The sequence below is a fragment of the Chelon labrosus genome (genome assembly GCF_963514085.1).
Source record: "Chelon labrosus genome assembly, chromosome: 1".
Classification (NCBI taxonomy): Eukaryota; Metazoa; Chordata; class Actinopteri; order Mugiliformes; family Mugilidae; genus Chelon; species Chelon labrosus.
Window position 1 is genome coordinate 38,905,370 of NC_140337.1, and position 24,957 is coordinate 38,930,326.

Here is a 24,957-nt window from a genome sequence, read left to right on the forward strand (position 1 = left end):
CCTCCATCAACCCCTCCATCAACCCCTCCATCACCTCCTCCATCAACTCCTTCATCACCTCCTCCATCAACCCCTTCATCAACCCCTCCATCACCTTCATCAACCCCTCCATCAACCCCTCCATCAACCCCTCCATCACCTCCTCCATCAACCCCTCCATCACCTCCTCCATCACCTTCATCAACCCCTCCATCACCTCCATCAACCCCTCCATCAACCCCTCCATCACCTTCATCAACCCCTCCATCAACCCCTCCATCACCTCCTCCATCAACCCCTCCATCACCTTCATCAACCCCTCCATCAACCCCTCCATCACCTTCATCAACCCCTCCATCACCTCCATCAACCCCTCCATCAACCCCTCCATCACCTTCATCAACCCCTCCATCAACCCCTCCATCACCTTCATCAACCCCTCCATCAACCCCTCCATCAACCCCTCCATCACCTCCTCCATCACCTTCATCAACCCCTCCATCACCTCCTCCATCACCTCCTCCATCAACCCCTCCATCAACCCCTCCATCACCTTCATCAACCCCTCCATCAACCCCTCCATCAACCCCTCCATCAACCCCTCCATCACCTTCATCAACCCCTTCATCAACCCCTCCATCAACCCCTCCATCACCTCCTCCATCAACCCCTCCATCAACTCAACTCCTCCATCAACCCCTCCATCACCTTCATCAACCCCTTCATCAACCCCTCCATCAACCCCTCCATCACCTCCTCCATCAACCCCTCCATCACCTCCATCAACCCCTCCATCAACCCCTCCATCACCTTCATCAACCCCTCCATCAACCCCTCCATCAACCCCTCCATCACCTCCTCCATCACCTCCATCAACCCCTCCATCAACCCCTCCATCACCTTCATCAACCCCTCCATCACCTCCTCCATCAACCCCTCCATCACCCCTCCATCACCTTCATCAACCCCTCCATCAACCCCTCCATCACCTCCTCCATCAACCCCTCCATCAACCCCTCCATCACCTTCATCAACCCCTCCATCAACCCCTCCATCAACCCCTCCATCACCTCCTCCATCACCTTCATCAACCCCTCCATCAACCCCTCCATCACCTCCTCCATCAACCCCTCCATCAACCCCTCCATCACCTTCATCAACCCCTTCATCAACCCCTCCATCAACCCCTCCATCACCTCCTCCATCAACCCCTCCATCAACTCAACTCCTCCATCAACCCCTCCATCAACCCCTCCATCAACCCCTCCATCACCTCCTCCATCAACCCCTCCATCAACTCAACTCCTCCATCAACCCCTCCATCAACCCCTCCATCACCTCCATCAACCCCTCCATCACCTCCTCCATCAACCCCTCCATCAACCCCTCCATCACCTCCATCAACCCCTCCATCAACCCCTCCATCACCTTCATCAACCCCTCCATCAACCCCTCCATCACCTCCTCCATCAACCCCTCCATCACCTCCATCAACCCCTCCATCAACCCCTCCATCACCTTCATCAACCCCTCCATCAACCCCTCCATCACCTCCTCCATCAACCCCTCCATCAACCCCTCCATCACCTTCATCAACCCCTTCATCAACTCCTCCATCAACCCCTCCATCAACCCCTCCATCAACTCAACTCCTCCATCAACCCCTCCATCACCTCCTCCATCAACCCCTCCATCAACCCCTCCATCACCTCCTCCATCAACCCCTCCATCAACTCAACTCCTCCATCAACCCCTCCATCACCCCTCCATCACCTCCTCCATCAACCCCTCCATCACCCCTCCATCACCTCCTCCATCAACCCCTCCATCACCCCTCCATCACCCCTCCATCACCTCCTCCATCAACCCCTCCATCACCCCTCCATCAACTCCTCCATCAACCCCTTCATCAACCCCTCCATCAACCCCTCCATCAACCCCTCCATCACCCCTTCATCAACCCCTCCATCAACTCCTCCATCACCTCCTCCATCAACCCCTCCATCACCCCTCCATCACCCCTCCATCAACTCCTCCATCACCTCCTCCATCAACCCCTCCATCACCCCTTCATCAACTCCTCCATCACCTCCTCCATCAACCCCTCCATCACCCCTCCATCAACTCCTCCATCAACCCCTCCATCAACCCCTTCATCAACCCCTCCATCAACCCCTCCATCACCCCTCCATCAACTCCTCCATCACCTCCTCCATCACCCCTTCATCAACCCCTCCATCAACTCCTCCATCACCCCTCCATCACCTCCTCCATCAACCCCTCCATAACCTCCTCCATCTACTCCTCCATCACCTCCTCCATCAACCCCTCCATAACCTCCTCCATCTACCCCTCCATCACCTCCTCCATCTACCCCTCCATAACCTCCTCCATCAACCCCTCCATAACCTCCTCCATCTACCCCTCCATCACCTCCTCCATCTACCCCTCCATCAACCCCTCCATCACCTCCTCCATCACCTCCTCCATCACCCATAATACTACGCTCTGCTCTACCTCCACCTGGTACAAGGACATGATGGATTATACTCTGGACTAGTTTTTAAAAATAGTTTTTACAACTCTCCATGGGAACGCTTCACGGAGCGGTTGGCATGGCAACCGGTGGTCAACATCATGTCACGTCCTGTTTCTAGAACGTCAAATAAATAACTAAAACTAAACTTATCCAAAACATTAACTTGAACATTCATCAACATTATATTAACCACCTAAAATGACAGAAACCATCCTTGAAAATATGTATTTTAGTGTTTTAGTTTGGCCCAAGCCCCGCCCACTAACATGGAGGGGGTGGAGCTTATGACCTATACTGCAGCCAGCCACCAGGGGGAGCTCTGGTTTGTTTGGCTTCACTGTAGAGGAGCTGTTCCCCCGTCCATCTGTATACACGGTCTATAGTGCAGTATCAACCTGTCCTCATCCATCTATTGATTGTGGCTCCGTACCAGGGAAGCCGGCCATGGGAGGTCTGACTCCAGGAGGAAATCCCAGAAGGCTTTGCTGCTGTGGGGCCTGTGGGGGAAAGCCGGGCATGGCAGGAGGAGTGGCTGAAAGAGAGCAGTAAAGTCAGGTGAGTCCCTCAGGTGAGTCCCACAGGTGAGCATCAGGTGAGGCTTTGATCACACAGACAGTACCTGGCGCTGGTAGTGGGAGGGGCTTGTTGTCAGGTAGGGCCGGCCTTTTAGCGTCCAGCAGGAAGTTGTTAAAAAACTCCACTTCCTGTCTGACAGCGGTGACCTTCTCAGCATGTTTGTTCAGGATGTGTTTACGCACAAACTCTGGAGCCTGGACCACAACAACAACAACAACAACAAGAGAGAAAGGGTTACCACGGCAACCAGTCAGTCTGGCCAGACACAGGTGGACAGGTGGACTCACCTTGAACTTCTTCCCGCTTAGAGGACACAGCCATTTGTCTTTACTGAGCTCCTGAATGTTGGACAACAGGAACTTCTCCACCTGGACACATGGACAGACAGACAGACAGACAGGTGAGACAGAGAGAGAGGACAGGTGAGGCAGAGACGGAGAGACTGTCTCACCTCTTGTTCTGGGTCTTTCTTTCCCAGTCTGGCAGCGTCCTCTTCACTCAGCGTCTCTGAAGGTGAGATCAGAGGAGCCAGACGCTCGTCACACATCTTCAGGTGTTCGCTCACTGTCCAATCAGAAACAAGCACAGTGAACACCCTCTACTGACCCGTCCCCTGTCTGCAGCCTGCAGTACGTGTCTGTGTCAGCTTACTCTCAGCTGCAGTGATCCTGGCCACAGGTAGGGGTCCTCGTACGTGGATCAGTCCACAGCGATGAGGCATCTCGTCCTCAGCAGGGTACTCACAGAAGTTATAATAGTCGACAGAGTGGACCAGTCGCAGGTAGAGCAGCAGTCTGTCCAGCACCTGAACACGCACCTCACGCATTTAGAGACACATTCCAAGACCTGTAGCCATCACACACACACACAGCTCCTCCCACCTTCAGAAGCTTCTCATCTGTCTCCACGGTAACCTCAGAGGACGAGGAGGCGGGGTCTTTGGCGTCGCCAGCGTCTTCACCGTTACCTCCGCCTGTCAGCTCCTCCTCCTCAGCGCTCACCTCCTCTATCAGGTAATCCGTGATGTTCTTCAGGACGGGGTTTGTCTGTTTCCACACACACACACACACACACACACACACACACACATTTCCCATGATGCTTTGGGCCGTGTAACAGGTAAGAGAACATGGTGAACGCGGCGGCGGTGGATCCTGGTACCTGGCCGGCCCACAGCTCTCCTCTCTGGTCCAGGCTGTGGATGAGCCGCGCCGACAGACGGATGTCGTTCCTCACCACCGGCTTGTGGTGCGTCAGTCCGTTAACGCTGCGAACGCGCCGGCTGAGATCTCTGTTGACCACCGGAGACAGCTCACAGTCCCTCAGCTGACGGAGGAGACGGGAGACATCTTATTCACACATCCACCCTTTCATCATCGCGACCGCTCCGACTGTGTGTGTCCTCACCCTGACGTTCTGGAGGTTCCAGCAAGTCTCCTTGATGTTCACACTGCGGTCAAAGGTAACCCAGCACCGCCTGAAGAACCTGACACACACACACACCATCACCATCATCATCATCATCATCATCATCATCTGTCCGTACCATAGACCGTATATACAGATGGACGGGGCAACAGCTCCTCTACAGTGAAGCCAACTAGAGCTCCCCCTGGTGGCTGGCTGAAGTATAGATCATAAGCTCCACCCCCTCCATGTTAGTGGGCGGGGCTTGGGCCAAACTAAAACACTAAAATACATATTTTAAGGATGGTTTCTGTCATTTTAGGTAGTTAATATAATGTTGATGAATGTTCAAGTTAATGTTTTGGATAAGTTTAGTTTTAGAAACAGGATGTGACTTAATGTTGACCACCAGTTGCCATGCCAACCGCTCCGTGATGTCCATGTTTATATACAGACTATGCTCTGGACCAATGAGAGGAAGAGGAGACGTGGTGTCCATGTTTATATACAGACTATGCTCTGGACCAATGAGAGGAAGAGGAGACGTGGTGTCCATGTTTATATACAGACTATGCTCTGGACCAATGAGAGGAAGAGGAGACGTGGTGTCCATGTTTACATACAGACTATGCTCTGGACCAATGAGAGGAAGAGGAGACGTGGTGTCCATGTTTATATACAGACTATGCTCTGGACCAATGAGAGGAAGAGGAGACGTGGTGTCCATGTTTACATACAGACTATGCTCTGGACCAATGAGAGGAAGAGGAGATGTGGTCTCCATGTTTATATACAGACTATGCTCTGGACCAATGAGAGGAAGAGGAGACGTGGTGTCCATGTTTATATACAGACTATGCTCTGGACCAATGAGAGGAAGAGGAGACGTGGTGTCCATGTTTATATACAGACTATGCTCTGGACCAATGAGAGGAAGAGGAGACGTGGTGTCCATGTTTACATACAGACTATGCTCTGGACCAATGAGAGGAAGAGGAGACGTGGTGTCCATGTTTATATACAGACTATGCTCTGGACCAATGAGAGGAAGAGGAGACGTGGTGTCCATGTTTATATACAGACTATGCTCTGGACCAATGAGAGGAAGAGGAGACGTGGTGTCCATGTTTATATACAGACTATGCTCTGGACCAATGAGAGGAAGAGGAGACGTGGTGTCCATGTTTACATACAGACTATGCTCTGGACCAATGAGAGGAAGAGGAGACGTGGTGTCCATGTTTATATACAGACTATGCTCTGGACCAATGAGAGGAAGAGGAGACGTGGTGTCCATGTTTACATACAGACTATGCTCTGGACCAATGAGAGGAAGAGGAGACGTGGTGTCCATGTTTACATACAGACTATGCTCTGGACCAATGAGAGGAAGAGGAGACGTGGTGTCCATGTTTACATACAGACTATGCTCTGGACCAATGAGAGGAAGAGGAGACGTGGTGTCCATGTTTATATACAGACTATGCTCTGGACCAATGAGAGGAAGAGGAGGCGTGGTGTCCATGTTTATATACAGACTATGCTCTGGACCAATGAGAGGAAGAGGAGACGTGGTGTCCATGTTTATATACAGACTATGCTCTGGACCAATGAGAGGAAGAGGAGACGTGGTCTCCATGTTTATATACAGACTATGCTCTGGACCAATGAGAGGAAGAGGAGACGTGGTGTCCATGTTTATATACAGACTATGCTCTGGACCAATGAGAGGAAGAGGAGGCGTGGTGTCCATGTTTATATACAGACTATGCTCTGGACCAATGAGAGGAAGAGGAGGCGTGGTGTCCATGTTTATATACAGACTATGCTCTGGACCAATGAGAGGAAGAGGAGACGTGGTGTCCATGTTTATATACAGACTATGCTCTGGACCAATGAGAGGAAGAGGAGACGTGGTGTCCATGTTTATATACAGACTATGCTCTGGACCAATGAGAGGAAGAGGAGACGTGGTGTCCATGTTTACATACAGACTATGCTCTGGACCAATGAGAGGAAGAGGAGACGTGGTGTCCATGTTTATATACAGACTATGCTCCCTATCGTCATCCTCATCCATCCTTAAGTAAAACCAGTCTAACCAGCACACGTCTTGGTTCTCACCTCCTCTCGGGCTGAGGGTCCGACAGCGCCACCCGCAGGAAGCCCTGGTACCTGCGACACAACTACACACACACACACACACACACACACACACACACGAGTGAGGTTAGTGCTACTGGTCTGAAGACTGGAGTTTTAAATGGCCGCTGTGTATTAGCATCAGTGAGGGTGTGTTCTCTCACAGCAGTGATCTCCTCCTTGGACACATCGGGAGGGATGCTCCTGATGAACAGGGACGTGGTGAGGTGCAGGGGGCGGGGCTTGGCCGGAGCCGCCTCCTCCTCCCTCTCCTTCCCTCGCTCTTTTCGACGCCCTGACACAAACACAAGACTGTTCAGATTCAGGACGTTGGCGGGTAGACAGAGTCTCCTTTTCCCTGTTTGTTACACGTGGGTCAATACCGTCCACTCCGTCCGCCTCCTCTTCCTCCACGTCGTCAGAGTGGGAGGAGTCTGAGTGGGAGGCGCTGCCCTCCCCGCTGTCAGCTGACACGCTGCGTTTCCTCTTCCTTCCCTGAGACAACGGTGAAGGATTAACACCAGAACCACTCAACACATCAGCACCGCCACTGATGACAATCAACTTACTTTCTGGCTCCTCTTGCCCTCCTCCTCCTCCTCCTCCTCCTCCTCCTCCTCTTCTTCTTTCTTCTCCTCCTCCTCCTCCTCCTCCTCTTTTTCCTTCTTTCTGTTCTGCTTGCCATCATCACAGTCCTAAGAGAGAAAGAGTAGGGCCCTATAAAATCCGTTTTATTTTTTCCCAAATTCTGTTTTTTCCGTTTTAATTTTTGGTAGTTCTGTTTTTTCCATTATAGTTTTTGCAAATCCCATTTTTTGTACCTTTTACTCTTATTTTACTATCAAAAACAGTGTGTTTTTAGTGTAAATGACTAAAATGTACACAAATTAAACAGAAATGAACTTTATTGAGGTGACAGACAACACGTTTCCTCAATATGGCAAAATTAAAGTGCATCAAAAACAAGTCAATCAAAGTTTTAAGTAATAAAACTTTGATTGACTTGTTTTAAAAAAAAAAAACAACCCAACATTTTAAAATGACAGATTGATTCACACTAGGGATGCAAGCAATTAATCGATTATCGATTAATTGTCGATAAGAAATTACTCGATTAAAATTAATTAATTGCAATTAATTGCATTTTGAACCCGTAATTCCCCGGCAGTCCTCGTGGGGGCGCTCTTGACGCCAGACGTACTTGATGCACACGCGGGAACACAAGTGAAGCAGGGCTCTGACGACGACAACAACAGACAAACGAGAAGCGGTACACTGACAGGATGAAGAGGGCAAAAGTTGGTCAATGACGACAACGACGCCAAATGCACAATATGTGGAAGTATTTTAAAGTACAACAACTCCACAACTTCGTTAAATTACCACCTAAATATGTCACATTCAGCCGTGCTACAAACAACGAGTGGTTCAGAATATGTTTGATATGCTACCAAAATGTTATTCCCTGCCCTCAAGTGAGCTCAGAATAAATCTTTGATTAGCCCTCTCGTGCATAGCGGTCACTACAGTGGACAGCTACTAAAAAGTAATTTTCTCTTTAATGCAATGGTTTCTACGGTGGAACTGCATATCAGCCTCTAGAGTGCTCTCTGCTGCCCTACTCCATTAGGGTCTTTTCAGTGGTCAGTTGGTGTAACTGCAAGTAAACTTCCATCCGTGCCGACCACTGCTGGTATATCCTGTCAAAGCTTCTATTCTTGAAGAACCACATAGGTAAAAAATAAATAAATATGATGATATACGGTAACATCTAAGGAAGCATATTATCCGTTTGGAATATGACATTTTTACTTCCAATATGTAGAAAAATACATTTAACCACTGAATCCAATGAAGTGGACATCATGCATCACCAAGTATATTTTTAACACAAGTCATGTAATTGCTTCACTGTTTCTTGTGACTGTTTTGGTTACAAGTCAGTGTATAATTGTTCTATTTATAAGCTATTCATTTAAAATATAACTTTTTGTTCAGATTAGCTGTAGTTTGTGTTACTATACTAATTATTTTATAATTAATTAAAGATTTATTCTGAGCTTACTTGAGGGCAGGGAATAACATTTTGGTAGCATATCAAACATATTCTGTAGATAGAACCTATTCAGAGGGAAATTCAGCCTCTCAGAAAAATTGCCGCTTATCAATTAATCGATCATCGATCGATAAGATGAAACAACTATCGATTAATGAATTACTCGATAATTTGCATCCCTAATTCACACCCCAGACCACTGGGTGGAGAGTGAGCATATTGATTGGCTCTCGGTTAAGCAGGGATCCACGAGCAGCGGTTATGAGTCGGTTAAGTCTTGTTTCTCTGTGTGTTGTGATTAAGTGAGTCAGTGTCTGAGTGTCGTAGTTTGATAGAGGTCCAGTCTGGTCGTACGTTTAGTTTCTCTGCTCAGTGAGATGTCAGATGTTAGAATGGTTCAGTTTATTGGTTATATATCAGTCAGACGTGGTAGGACTCAACTGATCCGGTTAAACAGACTCTAGATTCATGATTCATGAGTCGTCTTTGATGGCCGGTTATATGAGCCGGATCCGAATCATTTTTTCCACCATTATATTAATTAAAAAGGAATGAAAATTAAATGCTATTGAATATGTCATTATTATCATTTAAAAAAATAAATAAAGTGACGGGTAAAAATAGATTATGACGGGATTTTATGACCCCGTCAGTCAAAGTGACAGACAACGATAAGTCCAGCGCCACCTCTGCCTGTAAGTGGTCTGGGAACAGCTGGGCTCTGTCCTGCGGGGTTAGCGGCGCGTTTCGCAGTTTTTCCGCCGACGAAGACGGAGCCACAGGCAGCCGCCTCGCCATGCTTACAATAGGCGTGTTGGACTTCATGCAGATCTGACTTGACGTGATGCATGCTGGGATGAACAAGTTCATTTTAACCAATCATATTCAAGGTCTATGAGCATGAACATCCCAGCATGCATCACGTCAAGTCAGATCTGCACAGAGGGAGGGAGGGATGGAGGGAGTGTAAGCAGAGAGGTCCTACAGCAGCAGTGGTGCAGGACTCACCAGAAACACAAAGAGTCCCTGACGCTCACCATCAGCCTGACAGGTTCTACACAGGTTCTACACAGGTTCTACGTGTTCTAAGAACCAGTTTCTGTGGGTTCTTTCAGGTGAGAGCCCACCACACACCTGGGAGCTTTCTGAATCTCTCAACTGGAACATGAGTTGTTAATCTCAGCTCCGGTCCAGTCACGTGTCGTACACACCGCCAGTGGTTGACATGAAACGGTGACAGGACATTAATCCCACAGATTATTGTCCAGCTACAGAGCAGGGTCATCAGGAAGCAGCTATTCTGACCTTCTCAGAGTCTTTCGTCTGGCCCGTCTCACTGGTCCTCTCCTCCGTCCGGCTCACAGTTGACTCTGAGACAGTCTGACCGCTCACATTTCCTCCGCTGGGATCTCCCTGACTCTTGTCTAGTCCGCCACAGCTGCTCGCCCCAGCAGGAGCAGCAGGAGCCTCCAGGACCTGGAGGTCAAAGTCTGTACCTCCTTCCATCTTTATCACGGCTGCAGAGGAACACACAGCAAAGCTTGAGGACTTCATTACCCAGAAACACTTTTCAGTTTGCTGCCCGTGTCCATCCACTGACCTGCATCCAGAAGTTTGATGATGGCGGGGGCGTGGTCCATGTCCAGCGACACGTTATCCAACCAGCTGCTGTCCAGCAGGAAGAGGAAGACGCCCAGTCTGGTTCTGAGGGCGGCCAGAGACTCCGCCTTCCTCGCCGTGATGTCATCAGGGTGGTACTTTGAGCGGAACCACTCCTGGTCTTTGTGTTGGAGGAAGAAGTCCTGCAGCTGCTGCCGTCTGAAGTCCAGCTTGTACTGGTTGTAGCGCTTCACTGCCTCGGTCTCGTCGACGCTGTCCTCCGTGTTGAGCAGAAACTCCTGAACGTCAACCAACAGGATGAGCCCACGGGACAATATCTGAAGCTCTTTGAGTTCACCTAGAACGTGTCCCACTCACCTTGAAGCTCCTCATGGTGGGAGGACCTGGAGGAGGCAGGTCTGGGTCCACCATGCCCAGCCTGACATTGGAGACATTGGAGTTTGAAATCATCAGAAGCTTCAACAGATCTCCTCATCTAGTCCGACTCTGACTGAATATACAGCCATCAGCCACAGCACCAACATGGGTGACTCATCACAGAATGGACATGGGCCTCCTGAGGGTGTCCTCTTGGTAGTGGGGGGGGGGGGCTTTGAGGGGAGGGGCCTCTGTGCATCAGTTTGGGATCTAGTGAATTTGGAGGCCATTGCTATGGGGTGGGGGGGGCCTGGTCTGGTCTAGGTGGGGGGGGCCTGGTCTGGTCTTGGTGGGGGGGCCTGGTCTGGTCTAGGTGGGGGGGCCTGGTCTGGTCTGGTCTGGTCTAGGTGGGGGGGTGCCTGGTCTGGTCTAGGTGGGCGTGCCTGGTCTGGTCTAGGTGGGGGTGTCTGGTCTGGTCTTGGTGGGGGGGCCTGGTCTGGTCTAGGTGGGGGGGCCTGGTCTGGTCTGGTCTAGGTGGGGGGGTGCCTGGTCTGGTCTAGGTGGGGGTGCCTGGTCTGGTCTAGGTGGGGGGTGTCTGGTCTGGTCTAGGTGGGGGGTGTCCGGTCTGGTCTAGGTGGGGGTGCCTGGTCTGGTCTAGGTGGGGGTGCCTGGTCTGGTCTAGGTGGGGGGGGGCCTGGTCTGGTCTAGGTGGGGGGGTGCCTGGTCTGGTCTTGGTGGGGGGGCCTGGTCTGGTCTTGGTGGGCGGGCCTGGTCTGGTCTTGGTGGGGGGGGGGGGCTGGTCTGGTCTTGGTGGGGGTGCCTGATCTGGTCTGGTCTAGGTGGGGGTGCCCGATCTGGTCTGGTCTAGGTGGGGGGGGTGTCTGGTCTGGTCTAGGTGGGGGTGCCTGGTCTGGTCTGGTCTAGGTGGGGGTGTCTGGTCTGGTCTAGGGGGGGACACACAAAGGGACCATTGTGGGGTTGCTGTTATTTCTAGGTTTTTATTCTGTTACGGTTCTGGTCCAGTCCCCTGGAGGTTAAACTGGGCTGCAACTCACCTGCCCTGCAGAGGGTGACCCCCATGGTGTGGGTGAAGATGGGGGAAGTCGGGGTGCCAGCAGTGAGGGCCCGCCCCTGGAAACGGACCTCCTCCTCCTCCTCCTCCTCCTCCTCCGCCGTATGGCAGGTCGTAGCGGTACGGCTCCCCCCGGTGGTCATCCCTGGGAAATTCAGGCATGATCAACAGCATTAGCACCTTTGGGCCGATCAGGTGAAGGTGTTCCTCTGGTTCCTCTGGTTCCTCTGCCTCACCAGTCTCTCCTCATGCGCTTGTGCTGAGGGCTCATGTGTCTGGGAGGGGAGAACCTCTCTCTGCGTCCCCGGTCGTAGTCCCTCCTCCTGTCTCTGCTGCGGTCCCAGTCCCTGAACAACCAAACAACAGAGAGTAAAGGAGAAGAAGAACCATCCGTTTACATCCATGGACACATTCATCTGCAACCAGAGCCCTCCTACCACCGCTAGTCTGTCTGACAGCAAGTGTAGGAGACTACCTCTGCTCACTATGACCTCTGACCTCTGCTCACTATGACCCTCAGCATCCTCTGACCTCTGCTCACTATGACCTCTGACCTCTGCTCACTATGACCCTCAGCATCCTCTGACCTCTGACCTCTGATCACTATGACCCTCAGCATCCTCTGACCTCTGACCTCTGCTCACTATGACCTCTGACCTCTGCTCACTATGACCCTCAGCATCCTCTGACCTCTGACCTCTGCTCACTATGACCCTCAGCATCCTCTGACCTCTGCTCACTATGACCCTCAGCATCCTCTGACCTCTGACCTCTGCTCACTATGACCCTCAGCATCCTCTGACCTCTGCTCACTATGACCCTCAGCATCCTCTGACCTCTGCTCACTATGACCCTCAGCATCCTCTGACCTCTGACCTCTGCTCAATATGACCCACAGCATCCTCTGACCTCTGCTCACTATGACCCTCAGCATCCTCTGACCTCTGCTCACTATGACCCTCAGCATCCTCTGACCTCTGCTCACTATGACCCTCAGCATCCTCTGACCTCTGCTCACTATGACCCTCAGCATCCTCTGACCTCTGACCTCTGCTCACTATGACCCTCAGCATCCTCTGACCTCTGACCTCTGCTCACTATGACCCTCAGCATCCTCTGACCTCTGCTCACTATGACCTCTGACCTCTGCTCACTATGACCCTCAGCATCCTCTGACCTCTGCTCACTATGATCCTCAGCATCCTCTGACCTCTGCTCACTATGACCCTCAGCATCCTCTGACCTCTGCTCACTATGACCCACAGCATCCTCTGACCTCTGACCTCTGCTCACTATGACCCTCAGCATCCTCTGACCTCTGCTCACTATGACCCACAGCATCCTCTGACCTCTGACCTCTGATCACTATGACCCTCAGCATCCTCTGACCTCTGATCACTATGACCTCTGACCTCTGCTCACTATGACCCACAGCATCCTCTGACCTCTGCTCACTATGACCCTCAGCATCCTCTGACCTCTGCTCACTATGACCCTCAGCATCCTCTGACCTCTGCTCACTATGACCCTCAGCATCCTCTGACCTCTGCTCACTATGACCCTCAGCATCCTCTGACCTCTGCTCACTATGACCCTCAGCATCCTCTGACCTCTGCTCACTATGACCCTCAGCATCCTCTGACCTCTGCTCACTATGACCCTCAGCATCCTCTGACCTCTGCTCACTATGACCCTCAGCATCCTCTGACCTCTGACCTCTGCTCACTATGACCCTCAGCATCCTCTGACCTCTGACCTCTGCTCACTATGACCTTCAGCATCCTCTGACCTCTGCTCACTATGACCCTCAGCATCCTCTGACCTCTGCTCACTATGACCCTCAGCATCCTCTGACCTCTGCTCACTATGACCCTCAGCATCCTCTGACCTCTGCTCACTATGACCCTCAGCATCCTCTGACCTCTGACCTCTGATCACTATGACCCTCAGCATCCTCTGACCTCTGATCACTATGACCCTCAGCATCCTCTGATCACTATGACCCTCAGCATCCTCTGACCTCTGACCTCTGCTCACTATGACCTCTGATTACAAGGTGGTCACGTGACGCGAGTGACGCGGATGTCTCTCTGTGTTAGCCCTGAGATAGACTGGCGACCTGTCCAGGGTGGACCCCCCCCCTCTAGACCAATGACAGCCGGGATAGACTGGAGACCTGTCCAGGGTGGACCCCCCCTCTAGACCAATGACAGCTGGGATAGACTGGAGACCTGTCCAGGGTGGACCCCCCCTCTAGACCAATGACAGCTGGGATAGACTGGAGACCTGTCCAGGGTGGACCCCCCCTCTAGACCAGTGACAGCTGGGATAGGCTGGAGACCTGTCCAGGGTGGACCCCCCCTCTAGACCAATGACAGCCGGGATAGACTGGAGACCTGTCCAGGGTGGACCCCCCCTGTCCAGAGCCCAGTGTCTTACTGTAGCTTCGTCTTTTAACTTCGCCATCATGAGCTACCTAATGTAGGCTTGCAAGTGGGTCACATCCAAGTCCACCCCCCCCCCAAATTTATCATCTCAAGTATGTCCTTTCTCATGTCTCATTGTCTCATTGTCTCATTGATGGTGTAATAAACAGCTCAAACGCTGATTTGAAGACGTCCTCACGTTGATCGAGGGCAGGAAGACATTTCTGTTGAGAAGGCTGCTCCCCTTAGCCTGGGTGTTCCCATACTGCTTTGCGCGCGATTTCATTCTCGCTGCAAAAGCAGTCTGGAAACCATCGCCCATATTTTCTCCTGAGATAGGGAACCAATCACAGAACGGGGGGGGCAGCAAGACGATGACGACGTCTATGCGCGACACCGAAGCTTGTAGTGTGTTAATCCAACATGGCAGCGGACCTAACGTTACCGTTCGATGCAGCCTTAGGCAGTGTTTTAAGTAGCTTAAAACGCAAGTTTATTTTAAAAAAGAGCAACGTTTGGCGTTGAAAGACTTCATTGCCAAGAAGGATGTGTTTGCTCTGCTACCAACAGGCTTTGGCTATGAATCGCGCGCAAGGCAGCATGGGAATTACCAGGCGCATTTGATAGACATTCGTAGCGCCCAATAAACGGCTCTAGGCATTTGTAAAACCACGCCTCAAATACGAGAAAATAAACACGTAGTTTCCAGACCAGCATCTCATTGAGATGTGCAGTCGCGTCAGCCAGGCTATGCTCCCCTGCCTTTAGACGTTGCTCCACCTCTAGGTTGTGTGAGCTGTCTGGGTTAGGGTCCTAAAGATTCCTCTCATTGGTCAAACTGACTCTATGTTCCCGGGGATACGGGCGGCGCCATCTTGGATCCAGAGTCTGATCAGTACGGTCTGAGGGCGGAGCCACGTGGAGCCGTGATATTGATGCCCCGCCCACACTTCCTCCAGACTCACTCATGTTTTATATTATATTAAACGACCTAAAATGACGGAAACCATCCTTGAAGAATAATTATTTGGCGTGTGTAGGGCCCTATGAATTGGCCGATAAAAACGGAATCTATTTTTAATGCAGTATTCGACATAATGTTCTGTTTTCATGTGGGAGAGGAACGTACGTCTGGGGAAAACTGCACGGAGGGAAGCAAATCTGAGCGGCACAACAAGCCCCTCCCCCTTCAAAACATCGTAGGCGTGGCGAAGCGGCTGCCTATGGCTCCGCCTTCATCGGCGAAAAAAACGGCGAAACTCGCCCCTAACCCCCCAGGACAGAGCCGAGGAGTTCCCGAACCACTTACATGCGTCAGGCAGAGGTGGCGCTGGACCTTTTTGTTCGTCGGTCATTTTGACTGATGGGGTCATAAAAATCTCGTCATGATCTATTTTTACCCGTCGCCTTGATTTCTTTTTTTAAAAATGATAATAATGACATATTTAATAGCATTTAATTAATAAGGCGGTATAGTTTTATTACTTAAAACTTTGCTGCTTGTTTTTGATGCTCTTTAATTTTGCCATATTGAGGAAACGTGTCGTCTGTCACCTCAGTAAAGTTAATTTCTGTTTAATTTATGTACATTTTAGTCGTTTACATTAAAAACACTGTTTTTGATAGTAAAATAAGAGTAAAGGTAAAAAAAATGGGATTTAATAGGGCCCTGCGTGTGTTTTAGTGTGGCTCAAGTCCCGCCCACTAACACGGAGGGGGTGGAGCTTATGACCTACACTGCTATAGAGAGCCGAAGTCCCGCCCCTCTACTTCCGGGTTATGGGACCTATCTTTCTAAAAAATCTGAACGGCAGTCTATGGAGAGATCATAATTATTTTCTGGTCCCGATCGAATTGTGGCATGAATTTCACATATGATGTGTGTGAATTCAAAAGATAATTTTTCACGTCAAGAGATAAATTATTTGACGTAAATAAGCTGAACAACATCAGGTTTTGTATGAGATCGCTTAGTGAACTACATCTCTCTAGAGATCCCTAGAGAACTATGGCTGTCTCCTTGTTGAGCTTTACCGTCTTCTTCCAGGACGAAGGCAGAAGCATCAAACGAGGTGAAAATCATTATAAATCGGGTCATGTCGAGAGCTGTAGTTACACCAAGGGAGTTTTGGTCGGTTCTGTACGCGCCAGCATGCGGGACTTGTAGTTCGTTTAATTACGTATTTTCCATAGCGTTTTACTTAACTATCTTGCGACAAACTGTGACATTCTTGACATGTAAAATCATTTTTTATTCTGAAAAACAACATATGTATAATCCAAGGCACAAGTCGATCGGGACCAGAAAATAATTTATCTTTCTCCATAGACTGCCATTCATATGTTTTAGAAAGATAGGTCCCACAACCCGGAAGTAGAGGGGGCGGGACTTCGGCTCTCTATCTATGGACACATTCACCTACAACCAGAGGCTCCTACCACGGCTCCTTCCTGCTACGGAGCAGGCAAGTCAAAAGGCAACAACCAAACAGACCAGAGAGCGTGGCCGAGCCGGGCCGGGCCGGGCCGGGCCGGGCCAGAACCGCTGGACCCAGATCAAGTACCTGTCCGGCCAGTCGTCCCTCCTCCTCTCGTCCCGCTCTCTGGACCTCTCCATGTCACTCCTCTCCCTCCTGAACTTGTCCCGTCTCCTCCTGTCGAACTCATCGTCGCTGTCTCCCATCACCCTGAAAACAGAAGCAGTTTTGAGGTGAGGACGCTCAGATCGTCTCCAGCTCAGGTGTCATCTCATGGTAAACAAAGAACCACAAACTTTCATCTCGTCCGTGAAGGTCCTCAGTCAAAACAAAGAGCTCAGTTTAACTTTTCACAACCTTTAAATGACTTTAATGATTAATTCAACCAGAGTTTCCTGTTTAAACCTCCAACTCCAGCAGCCCTGCTTCCTTTTAAAGGCTTTCTGGATAAACCATGACCTGCATGACTGAGAACCTCCCCAGACTTGAGCACCTACACCTGACTCATTCCACCAAACACTGAAACAGGAACAAGTCAACATTTATTTAGAGCCTTTTAAACTCTAAACTAAGCGCTGACTCCACTCAGCTTGTTCCACTCTCACACTGAGCAACAACAACTCAACATTAGCTGTGTGCGCTAGCAGCTAAAGCTACCACTAGCATGTAGCATTAACAAAAGCGGACCGACGCTAACGGCGGCTGATTAGCAGATTAGCTTGGGAGCTAGCTTGGGAGCTAGCTAGCCCGGGCTACGGCTGCTGCTGTCACCGAAGCCGTTTCCGGGTTTCTCTCTCAACCGTCGCGACAAAATAAAAACCATCCGCGACAACGAACCTGGGGTCTCACCTGAAGCTCCGCTGCAACACGAAGAAAGACGCTCGGTCGCTCGCGCACCACACGCAGGTGTCCCGCCGCCGGTCCGAGAGCGTAGCCAACCAACGACACTTCCGGTTTGCTCTACTTCCGTTTGGTTGTCTCCAGAGACGCACGCGCCCCCTGACGGTAGCACCATAGACTAGATACACAGCCTGACTGAAAACAAGCCTCCACCTGGATCTAACAGGTGAACACCTGTATCTAACAGGTGTTCACCTCCTATTGGATAATTACTGCATGGGTGATTATCTTTCAGCTGACAACAAGTTATTTAAGCCCAACTGATGCAATGAGTACCTTCTCATTTCTTCAACAACCATGTCTAAAGACACATCCTGTGGTCGTCTGTTTGAGAAGGGTCAAATCATTGGCATGCATCAAGCAGAGAAAACATCTGAGGAGATTGTAGAAACTACTAAAACTGGGTTAAGAACTGTCCAAGGCATTATTAAAAACTGGAAGGATAGTGGAGAAGCATCAGGGTAAGAAGAGAGGCAGATGAAGTGATGCACCCATCATGCCTAGTGTCTACTGTACAAGCCTGTGCTATGGGGCAGTGCTATGATCTGGGGTTGCTGCAGTTGCTCAGGTCTAGGTTCAGCAACATTATGAGGTCAGCTGACTACCTGAATATACTGAATGACCAGGTTATTCCATCAATGGATCATATTCCAAGATGACAATGCCAGGATTCATGGGGCTCAGATTGGGAAAGAGTGGTTCAGGGAGCATGAGACATCATTTACTTTGATATACGCTGTTAGTTGATGTTGATGCCCCGCCCATCGTAATGTTGATGCCCCGCCCATCATGATGTTGAAGCCCCGCCCACACTTCCTCCAGACTCACTCATGTTGTAGTTTCATTAATACTACGCTCTGCTCTACCTCCACCTGCTACAAGGACATGATGGATTAGACACTTATTATTAAAAAATGTTTTTACAACTCTCACAGTCCGCTTTATGGAGCGGTTGGCATGGCAACTGGCGGTCGCCATGATGTCACATCCTGTTTCTATAGCGTCTAATAAATAAAATGAAACTTATCCGAACAATTGACTCTTGAACATTCATCAACATTATATTAACGACCTAAAATGACAGAAACCATCCCTGAAAAATAGTTTGGCCCAAGCCCCGCCCACTAGCATGTAGGGGGCGGAGCTTATGACCTATACTGCAGCCAGACACCAGGGGGAGCTCTACATGCTTTGCCTTCACTTTAGAGGAGCTGTTCCTCCTCCGTCTTTATACTGTCTATGGAGAAAACATATAACGTCAAAAAAAAATTCTATTTCCATCAATTCAGTTAATTTCAGTTTTATTTCTATAGCGTCAATAACAATAACAATACAAATTGTCTCAAGACACTTTACAAAACCAGGCCTGAAACCTCCAGAGCAGCCTGACACACAGCAGTAAACATTCTACATAGTAATAGCACAGAATTGTATGACTAGTAGTAGATAGGAAATTAGAGGGCAAGAGCTCTGTGCCAGAGAAAAGAAAGTGGAGGATGAGAGAGAGGTGAGAGAAGAAAGAAGGAGGACATGTGTTTGGTGCATCGTCCCCCAGCAGCCTAGGCCTATAGCAGCATAACTAAGGGATGGTTTAGTCCAGCCCTAACTATAAGCCTGATCAAAAAGGAAAGTCTTAAGCCTGACCTTAAAAATAGAGAGAGTGTCTGCCTCCCGAACCCAAACTGGGAGCTGGTTCCATAGGAGAGGAGCCTGATAGCTGAAAGCTCTACCTCCCATTCTACTTTTTGAAATTCTAGGAACCACAAGTAGGCCTGCACTTTCAGACCGAAGTGATCTGCTGGGATGATATGGTACAATAAGGTCTTTAAGATACGATGGAGCTAGGCCTTTAAGGGCCTTGTATGTAAGGAGGAGGATTTTAAATTCTATTCTAGACTTTAAAGGGAGCCAGTGAAGAGAAGCTAAAACTGGAGTAATATGATCTCTCTTGCTAATTCCTGTCAATGCTCTTGCTGCAGCATTTTGAATCAACTGGAGGCTTTTTAAAGAGCTATATGGACAGCCAGACAGTAATGAATTACAATAATCCAGTCTGGACGACACAAATGCATGAACTAGTTTTTCAGCATCACTCTGACGCCTCAGAGACTTTAAGCTCCCTCTCAAGGTGCTCAGGAACCACCGAGAGCATCACCACCTGGATGGGAAACTGCACCAGGCAGGACGTCCTGGCCCTCAAAAGGGTGCTCCGTTCAGTGGAGCAGAACATCAGAACCCCCCCCCCCCAACCTGCAGGACATTTATACAAAACACTGCAGGTCATATACTTGTTTTTTACCTTGTTCCTTTTTTGTTTACTACCAGCTGCAGGAACTAAAACACATCACTGTGCATTGTACTATGTATAACTGTGCATCTTATCTATAGAGGGACAGTGGAGCTCATTCTCCATCAGACTGATCCAGCTCCACTCCCACAGTGAACGCTCCTCTACTCTATCCAGCTGGATGTTATTAATCCATCCTATGTATAGAATATACATTTACTGCTGTCTCTAGTTATTCTACATTTGTTCATACTCTAATTTTGTACATTTTTGCTTATACTATTTTATTCTATTTTACTAGATTTTTATTTTATTTTATTTTACTAGACTTTTACATTAACATTATTTTACTAGATTTTTTACTTTTATTTTACTAGATTTTTTACTTTTATTTTACTAGATTTTTACTTTTATTTTATTTTACTAGATTTTTATTTTTATTTTTATTTTACTAGAGTTTTACTTTTATTTTTATTTTACTAGAGTTTTACTTTTATTTTTATTTTACTAGATTTTTATTTTTATTTTACTAGATTTTTACTTTTATTTTATTTTACTAGATTTTTATTTTTATTTTTATTTTACTAGATTTTTACTTTTATTTTATTTTACTAGATTTTTACTTTTATTTTTATTTTACTAGATTTTTAATTTTAATTTACTAGATTTTTACTTTTATTTTATTTTACTAGAGTTTTACTTTTATTTTTATTTTACTTGATTTTTATTTTTATGTGCACCTGAGCTACTGTGTCCAAGCAGTTTCCCCTGTGGATGAATCAAGTCTAATGTTTAAAGATATCCCTGAAAAAGTCAGTCCTCACCTGTTTGACCCAAACAAGGCCGACGTACCACGCCTCTTTCAAAGAGTCAAATGATGATCCTGACTGAGCAGTTAGCACCGTAGCTGTTTTAGCTTCATTCTTGTGCGATGTCCATATCAGGAGCGTATTGACCGTGCCTCCTGATCAGCCTGGCTTAGTTTGCTACGGATTTTAATTAGACTGAACAACTGAAACATACGCTTTGAGACGATGACGCACAAGAAGAAGCTCCACAGACATTTTTTATACTTTTATTTTAATGACTGATCAACATCTGGGACGTAGCTTTAGCTTCACATCATGCTCCCTTTTAAAAGAAACTGAACACTAGCTTCAAGAGCTAGTTAGCCTTAAGAGCTGACTCTGAAAAGACCAGTGTGCGGGGCTCAGTGACGGCTCCAGAACTGTTGAAAATGATCTTTAAAACACAAGATGAGTCCGGATGCCGCTCAATGAGACATCCTCTGATTGGCTGGTTTGTTGGTGGGGGCGGAGACAGACGCCTGGAGATCCAGACAGGAAACATGGGCAGAGAGAGAGAGGGAGGGAGGAGCTTAGAACCGGAGCCTTGACCACAAATCTTAAAGCATGACTTTTACCAGCTGCTACCTGTCCTCGTCCTCGTCCAGAGAAGACGGTGGTCAGTCCAATGTGGGCGCGGACATGTCGGAGGGAGCGTGCCCGGGAGTCCCTCAGCTCTGAGAGGAGTTCAGGGCTGGAGAGGGACGGACGAGCTGAAAGCAAACAGGACACATCCACCCACTCGTTATCAAAAACACTTGACGTCCCCTCCAGCAGGGGGAGCCGTTCACTGTGGACTGGAGCTCACCTGGTCTGTCGTCACAGCCAGGATGCAAAGAGGAGGCCGAGGAGCTCCGGGGGGAGGAGGGGGGAGTGTGAGTGAAGGGGGAGGACAGGGGGGAGGAGGGGGAGGAAAGGGAGGAGGCGGAGTTGGTGGAGCAAACACCCGTGGAATCGCTGGAGTCAACCTGAGACCGAAATTTGTTCCGACGTTCTGGAAAAGACGAAGATGAGACAGATGATCGCAAGAGAGAGACAATAAGACATGGACAGATTTGTGGACCCCCGAGGCGCCTGGTCCTGACCCCTGAGGCCCCCAGTCCTGACCCCTGAGGCCCCCAGTGCTGACCCCCGAGGCCCCTGGTCCTGGCCCCCGAGGCCCCTGGTCCTGACCCCGAGACAGGCGTTCACCTTTTAGAAACTCTGCTTGCAGCTCTGGACTCTGCAGCGACAAACGAGGAGGAGGAGGAGATGATGAAGAGGAGAGGAGCTGAGGTCCCCTTCCAGCTGAGGTAGGAGGTCCTGATGAGGGCCATGAAGACTCCATGATCAACATCTGCAGTGGGAGGAGCTTTAACGAGATTTTATAATTTAGTAAATGCTGCAGCAAGAGCATTGACAGGAATTAGCAAGAGAGATCATATTACTCCAGTTTTAGCTTCTCTTCACTGGCTCCCTTTAAAGTCTAGAATAGAATTTAAAATCCTCCTCCTTACATACAAGGCCCTTAAAGGCCTAGCTCCATCGTATCTTAAAGACCTCATTGTACCATATCATCCCAGCAGATCACTTCGGTCTGAAAGTGCAGGCCTACTTGTGGTTCCTAGAATTTCAAAAAGTAGAATGGGAGGTAGAGCTTTCAGCTATCAGGCTCCTCTCCTGTGGAACCAGCTCCCAGTTTGGGTTCAGGAGGCAGACACTCTCTCTATTTTTAAGGTCAGGCTTAAGACTTTCCTTTTTGATTAAGCTTATAGTTAGGGCTGGACTAAACCATCCCTTAGTTATGCTGCTATAGGCCTAGGCTGCTGGGGGACGATGCACTGAGGACATGTCCTCTACTCTACTAGTCATGCAATGCTATGCTGTGCTATTACTGTATAGTATGTTAAATGAGTCTTGAGACAATTTGTGTTGTAGCTGACGCTATATAAATAAAACTGAATTGAAATTGAACCAGTTAATCCCAGACACAACCAGTTAATCCCAGTTAATCCCAGTTAATCCCAGTTTGTACTCACTGACTGGTGTGAAGCTGCAGATCCTCGGCTGGTGGCGGCCGCCGGACGGATTCCTGCCGCTGGGACAAAGTCTACGTTGCTCTCTCTCTCTCTCTCTCTCTCTCTCTCTCTTCATCCATGTAGAACACTCAGAGTCCACATCAATGATTGACATGTTTTATGACACTGTTGCCATGGATACCGGGAAGTAAAACCATACAGTCAGCTGGACCTTTACAAACAAACAAACACACACACACACTCACACACACTCTAAAAACATTATTATCTATTTTTATCAAGTTTATCTAATTAACTGTTCAGTACAGTGTCACATACACTCAGTCTGAACGTAACAAACTATGACTAGATGTCATACGGTGTGGTGGTTACACCAAGAAGGTTCTGGGTTTGAATCCATCGGCTGACTGGGGCCTTTCTGAGGCATACTGCCTGGTTGGCTGCCTGGGATCAAAGGGTCGCAGGTTCACCCCCCCCCCCACGTCAATGGTCCAGGTGCCTTAATGTAGCAGCCAAGCCCTAACTTGCTCCCTGGGGGCTAAACCCTAGTCCTCAGATCTATGTTCTCTTTGATGGATTGGTTTGTTGATGATGTCTTTTAGGCCCCGTCCACACGGAGACGCTTTTTGGTCTAAACGCAGAAGTTTTGCATCGTTTTGGCCGATCGTCCACACCAATCCTGTAAACACATAGCCCTAAAACGCACTTTTCTGAAACCTGGTCCCTGGGTGGAAAAATTCGCAAACGCAGCCCTTGAGTGTTCGTGTGGACGGCAAAAACGGAGAAGTGCGTTTCGATGATGTCATGGCCACACCCCTCGAGCAGCCTTCCACCTCTTATATCCCGCGAGACGTCTCATAACAACATCAACAACAATGGCGGACTACATGCTAGTTTTCCTGCTGGAGAAGATATTGAGCCTATTAGGGTTACCAGGGCAAAATATCATTTCTCCTTGAGTTTGGTTTCTTCTAAAGCCGATTTGTAAACAGCACTCAAGCTTTGTGCGCATGCTCCGCCTCTTCCTCTCCATTTATGGTGAATTTCTGAAACTGAAACAGCGCCACCTATAGGCCTGGAATATGAAGTAGCGTTTTCAGTCTGTTGAAACGGATCCGTGTGGACGCGGATATTCTTGAAACGATGCCAGGGAAAACGGAGAGGGAAAAGATCGTTTTGGTACGTGTGGACGAGGCTTTAAATCCTTCCTCCTACAACTGTAGGGCCTCAGTAAAGAATAAGAATAATAAGAATAAGAAACACTTTTATTAGTCCCGCAATGGGGAAATTGCAGTTCACAACAGCTTACAGAAAGATGCAGAATAAAAAAAATAGCAAGAGCAAAAAGGGTAACTATAAAAGATAAATAGTGGAACAGAATCAGGTAGAAATATTGCACAGATTGAGTTGTAGTATTGCACGGGTTGGATTGTAAAAATGTTTTTACACTTATGGTGTAATACTATTGCACATGTAATGTAGTAATATTGCACATATTAAGATTGTTCATTGTGGAGCGTAACAGCAGCAGGAAGGAAAGACCTTCTGTATCTTTCCTTCACACATGGAGGGTGAAGCAGTCTGTCACTGAAGCTGCTCCTCAGTCCTGTCAGGTCTCCGTGCAGGGGGTGGGACTCATTGTCCAGCATGGAGGACAGTTTAGCCAGGACTCTCCTGTCACCCACCTCCCTCACTGAGTCCAAGGGGCAGCCCAGGACAGAGATGGACTTCCTGATGATCTTATCCAGCTTCTTTCTGTCCCTCTCTGTGATGCCACTGTTCCAGCAGACCACTCCACACAGGATGGCTGATGCCACTACAGAGTCAAAGAAGGTCTTCAGGAGTGCCCCTTTCACCCCAAAAGACCTCAGTCTCCTCAGAAGGTAGAGCCTGCTCTGTCCCTTCCTGTAGAGTGCGTCAAAGATTCATGATATTCTGTTTTGAAATCTTTCTCACACTGAAAACTACGTTGGCCCTGAAGGTCAAAACACAACAACATCTCAGATTACAGAAAGTGTAAGGACAACACTTCTTGTTTCTGATTGGACAGAATCTAATCACATGGTGTCTTTGGATGGCATTACCTTGGCCTCCAGTACTACTGTGAAAAACCTTGGTGTTATATTTGATGAGGATATGTCCTTTAAATGTCACATAAAGCAAGTGACCAGGACTGCCTTCTTTCACCTGTCTCAGAGTGATGCTGAAAAACTAGTTCATGCATTTCTGTCGTCCAGACTGGATTACTGTAATTCA

The 24,957-nt window shown here is 48.7% G+C and overlaps 1 protein-coding gene across 2 annotated transcripts in view; it reads right to left on the reverse strand.

The window, feature by feature from the left end:
• LOC311489251 (serrate RNA effector molecule homolog B-like) overlaps positions 1-18,231 on the reverse strand; it is a 20,183-nt gene extending 1,952 nt beyond the window's left edge. The window contains exons 1-19 of one of the 2 annotated variants that reach the window (XM_084546242.1): positions 17,501-18,231; positions 16,739-16,861; positions 11,985-12,095; positions 11,732-11,893; positions 10,677-10,737; positions 10,300-10,597; positions 10,005-10,216; positions 7,213-7,338; positions 7,027-7,138; positions 6,808-6,938; positions 6,626-6,687; positions 4,502-4,580; positions 4,256-4,420; positions 3,976-4,140; positions 3,746-3,899; positions 3,546-3,658; positions 3,382-3,462; positions 3,138-3,288; positions 2,949-3,050 (exon numbers count right to left, since the gene is read on the reverse strand). In XM_084546242.1, the coding sequence (XP_084402368.1) occupies positions 2,949-3,050; positions 3,138-3,288; positions 3,382-3,462; positions 3,546-3,658; positions 3,746-3,899; positions 3,976-4,140; positions 4,256-4,420; positions 4,502-4,580; positions 6,626-6,687; positions 6,808-6,938; positions 7,027-7,138; positions 7,213-7,338; positions 10,005-10,216; positions 10,300-10,597; positions 10,677-10,737; positions 11,732-11,893; positions 11,985-12,095; positions 16,739-16,857 (2,404 nt within the window). In that variant the 5' untranslated portion in view covers positions 16,858-16,861; positions 17,501-18,231. Of the gene's footprint in view, positions 1-2,948; positions 3,051-3,137; positions 3,289-3,381; positions 3,463-3,545; positions 3,659-3,745; positions 3,900-3,975; positions 4,141-4,255; positions 4,421-4,501; positions 4,581-6,625; positions 6,688-6,807; positions 6,939-7,026; positions 7,139-7,212; positions 7,339-10,004; positions 10,217-10,299; positions 10,598-10,676; positions 10,738-11,731; positions 11,894-11,984; positions 12,096-16,738; positions 16,862-17,488 lie in introns of both variants that reach the window. The other variant, XM_084546243.1, reaches the window with a different exon arrangement.
• Positions 18,232-24,957: the final 6,726 nt, after the last annotated feature.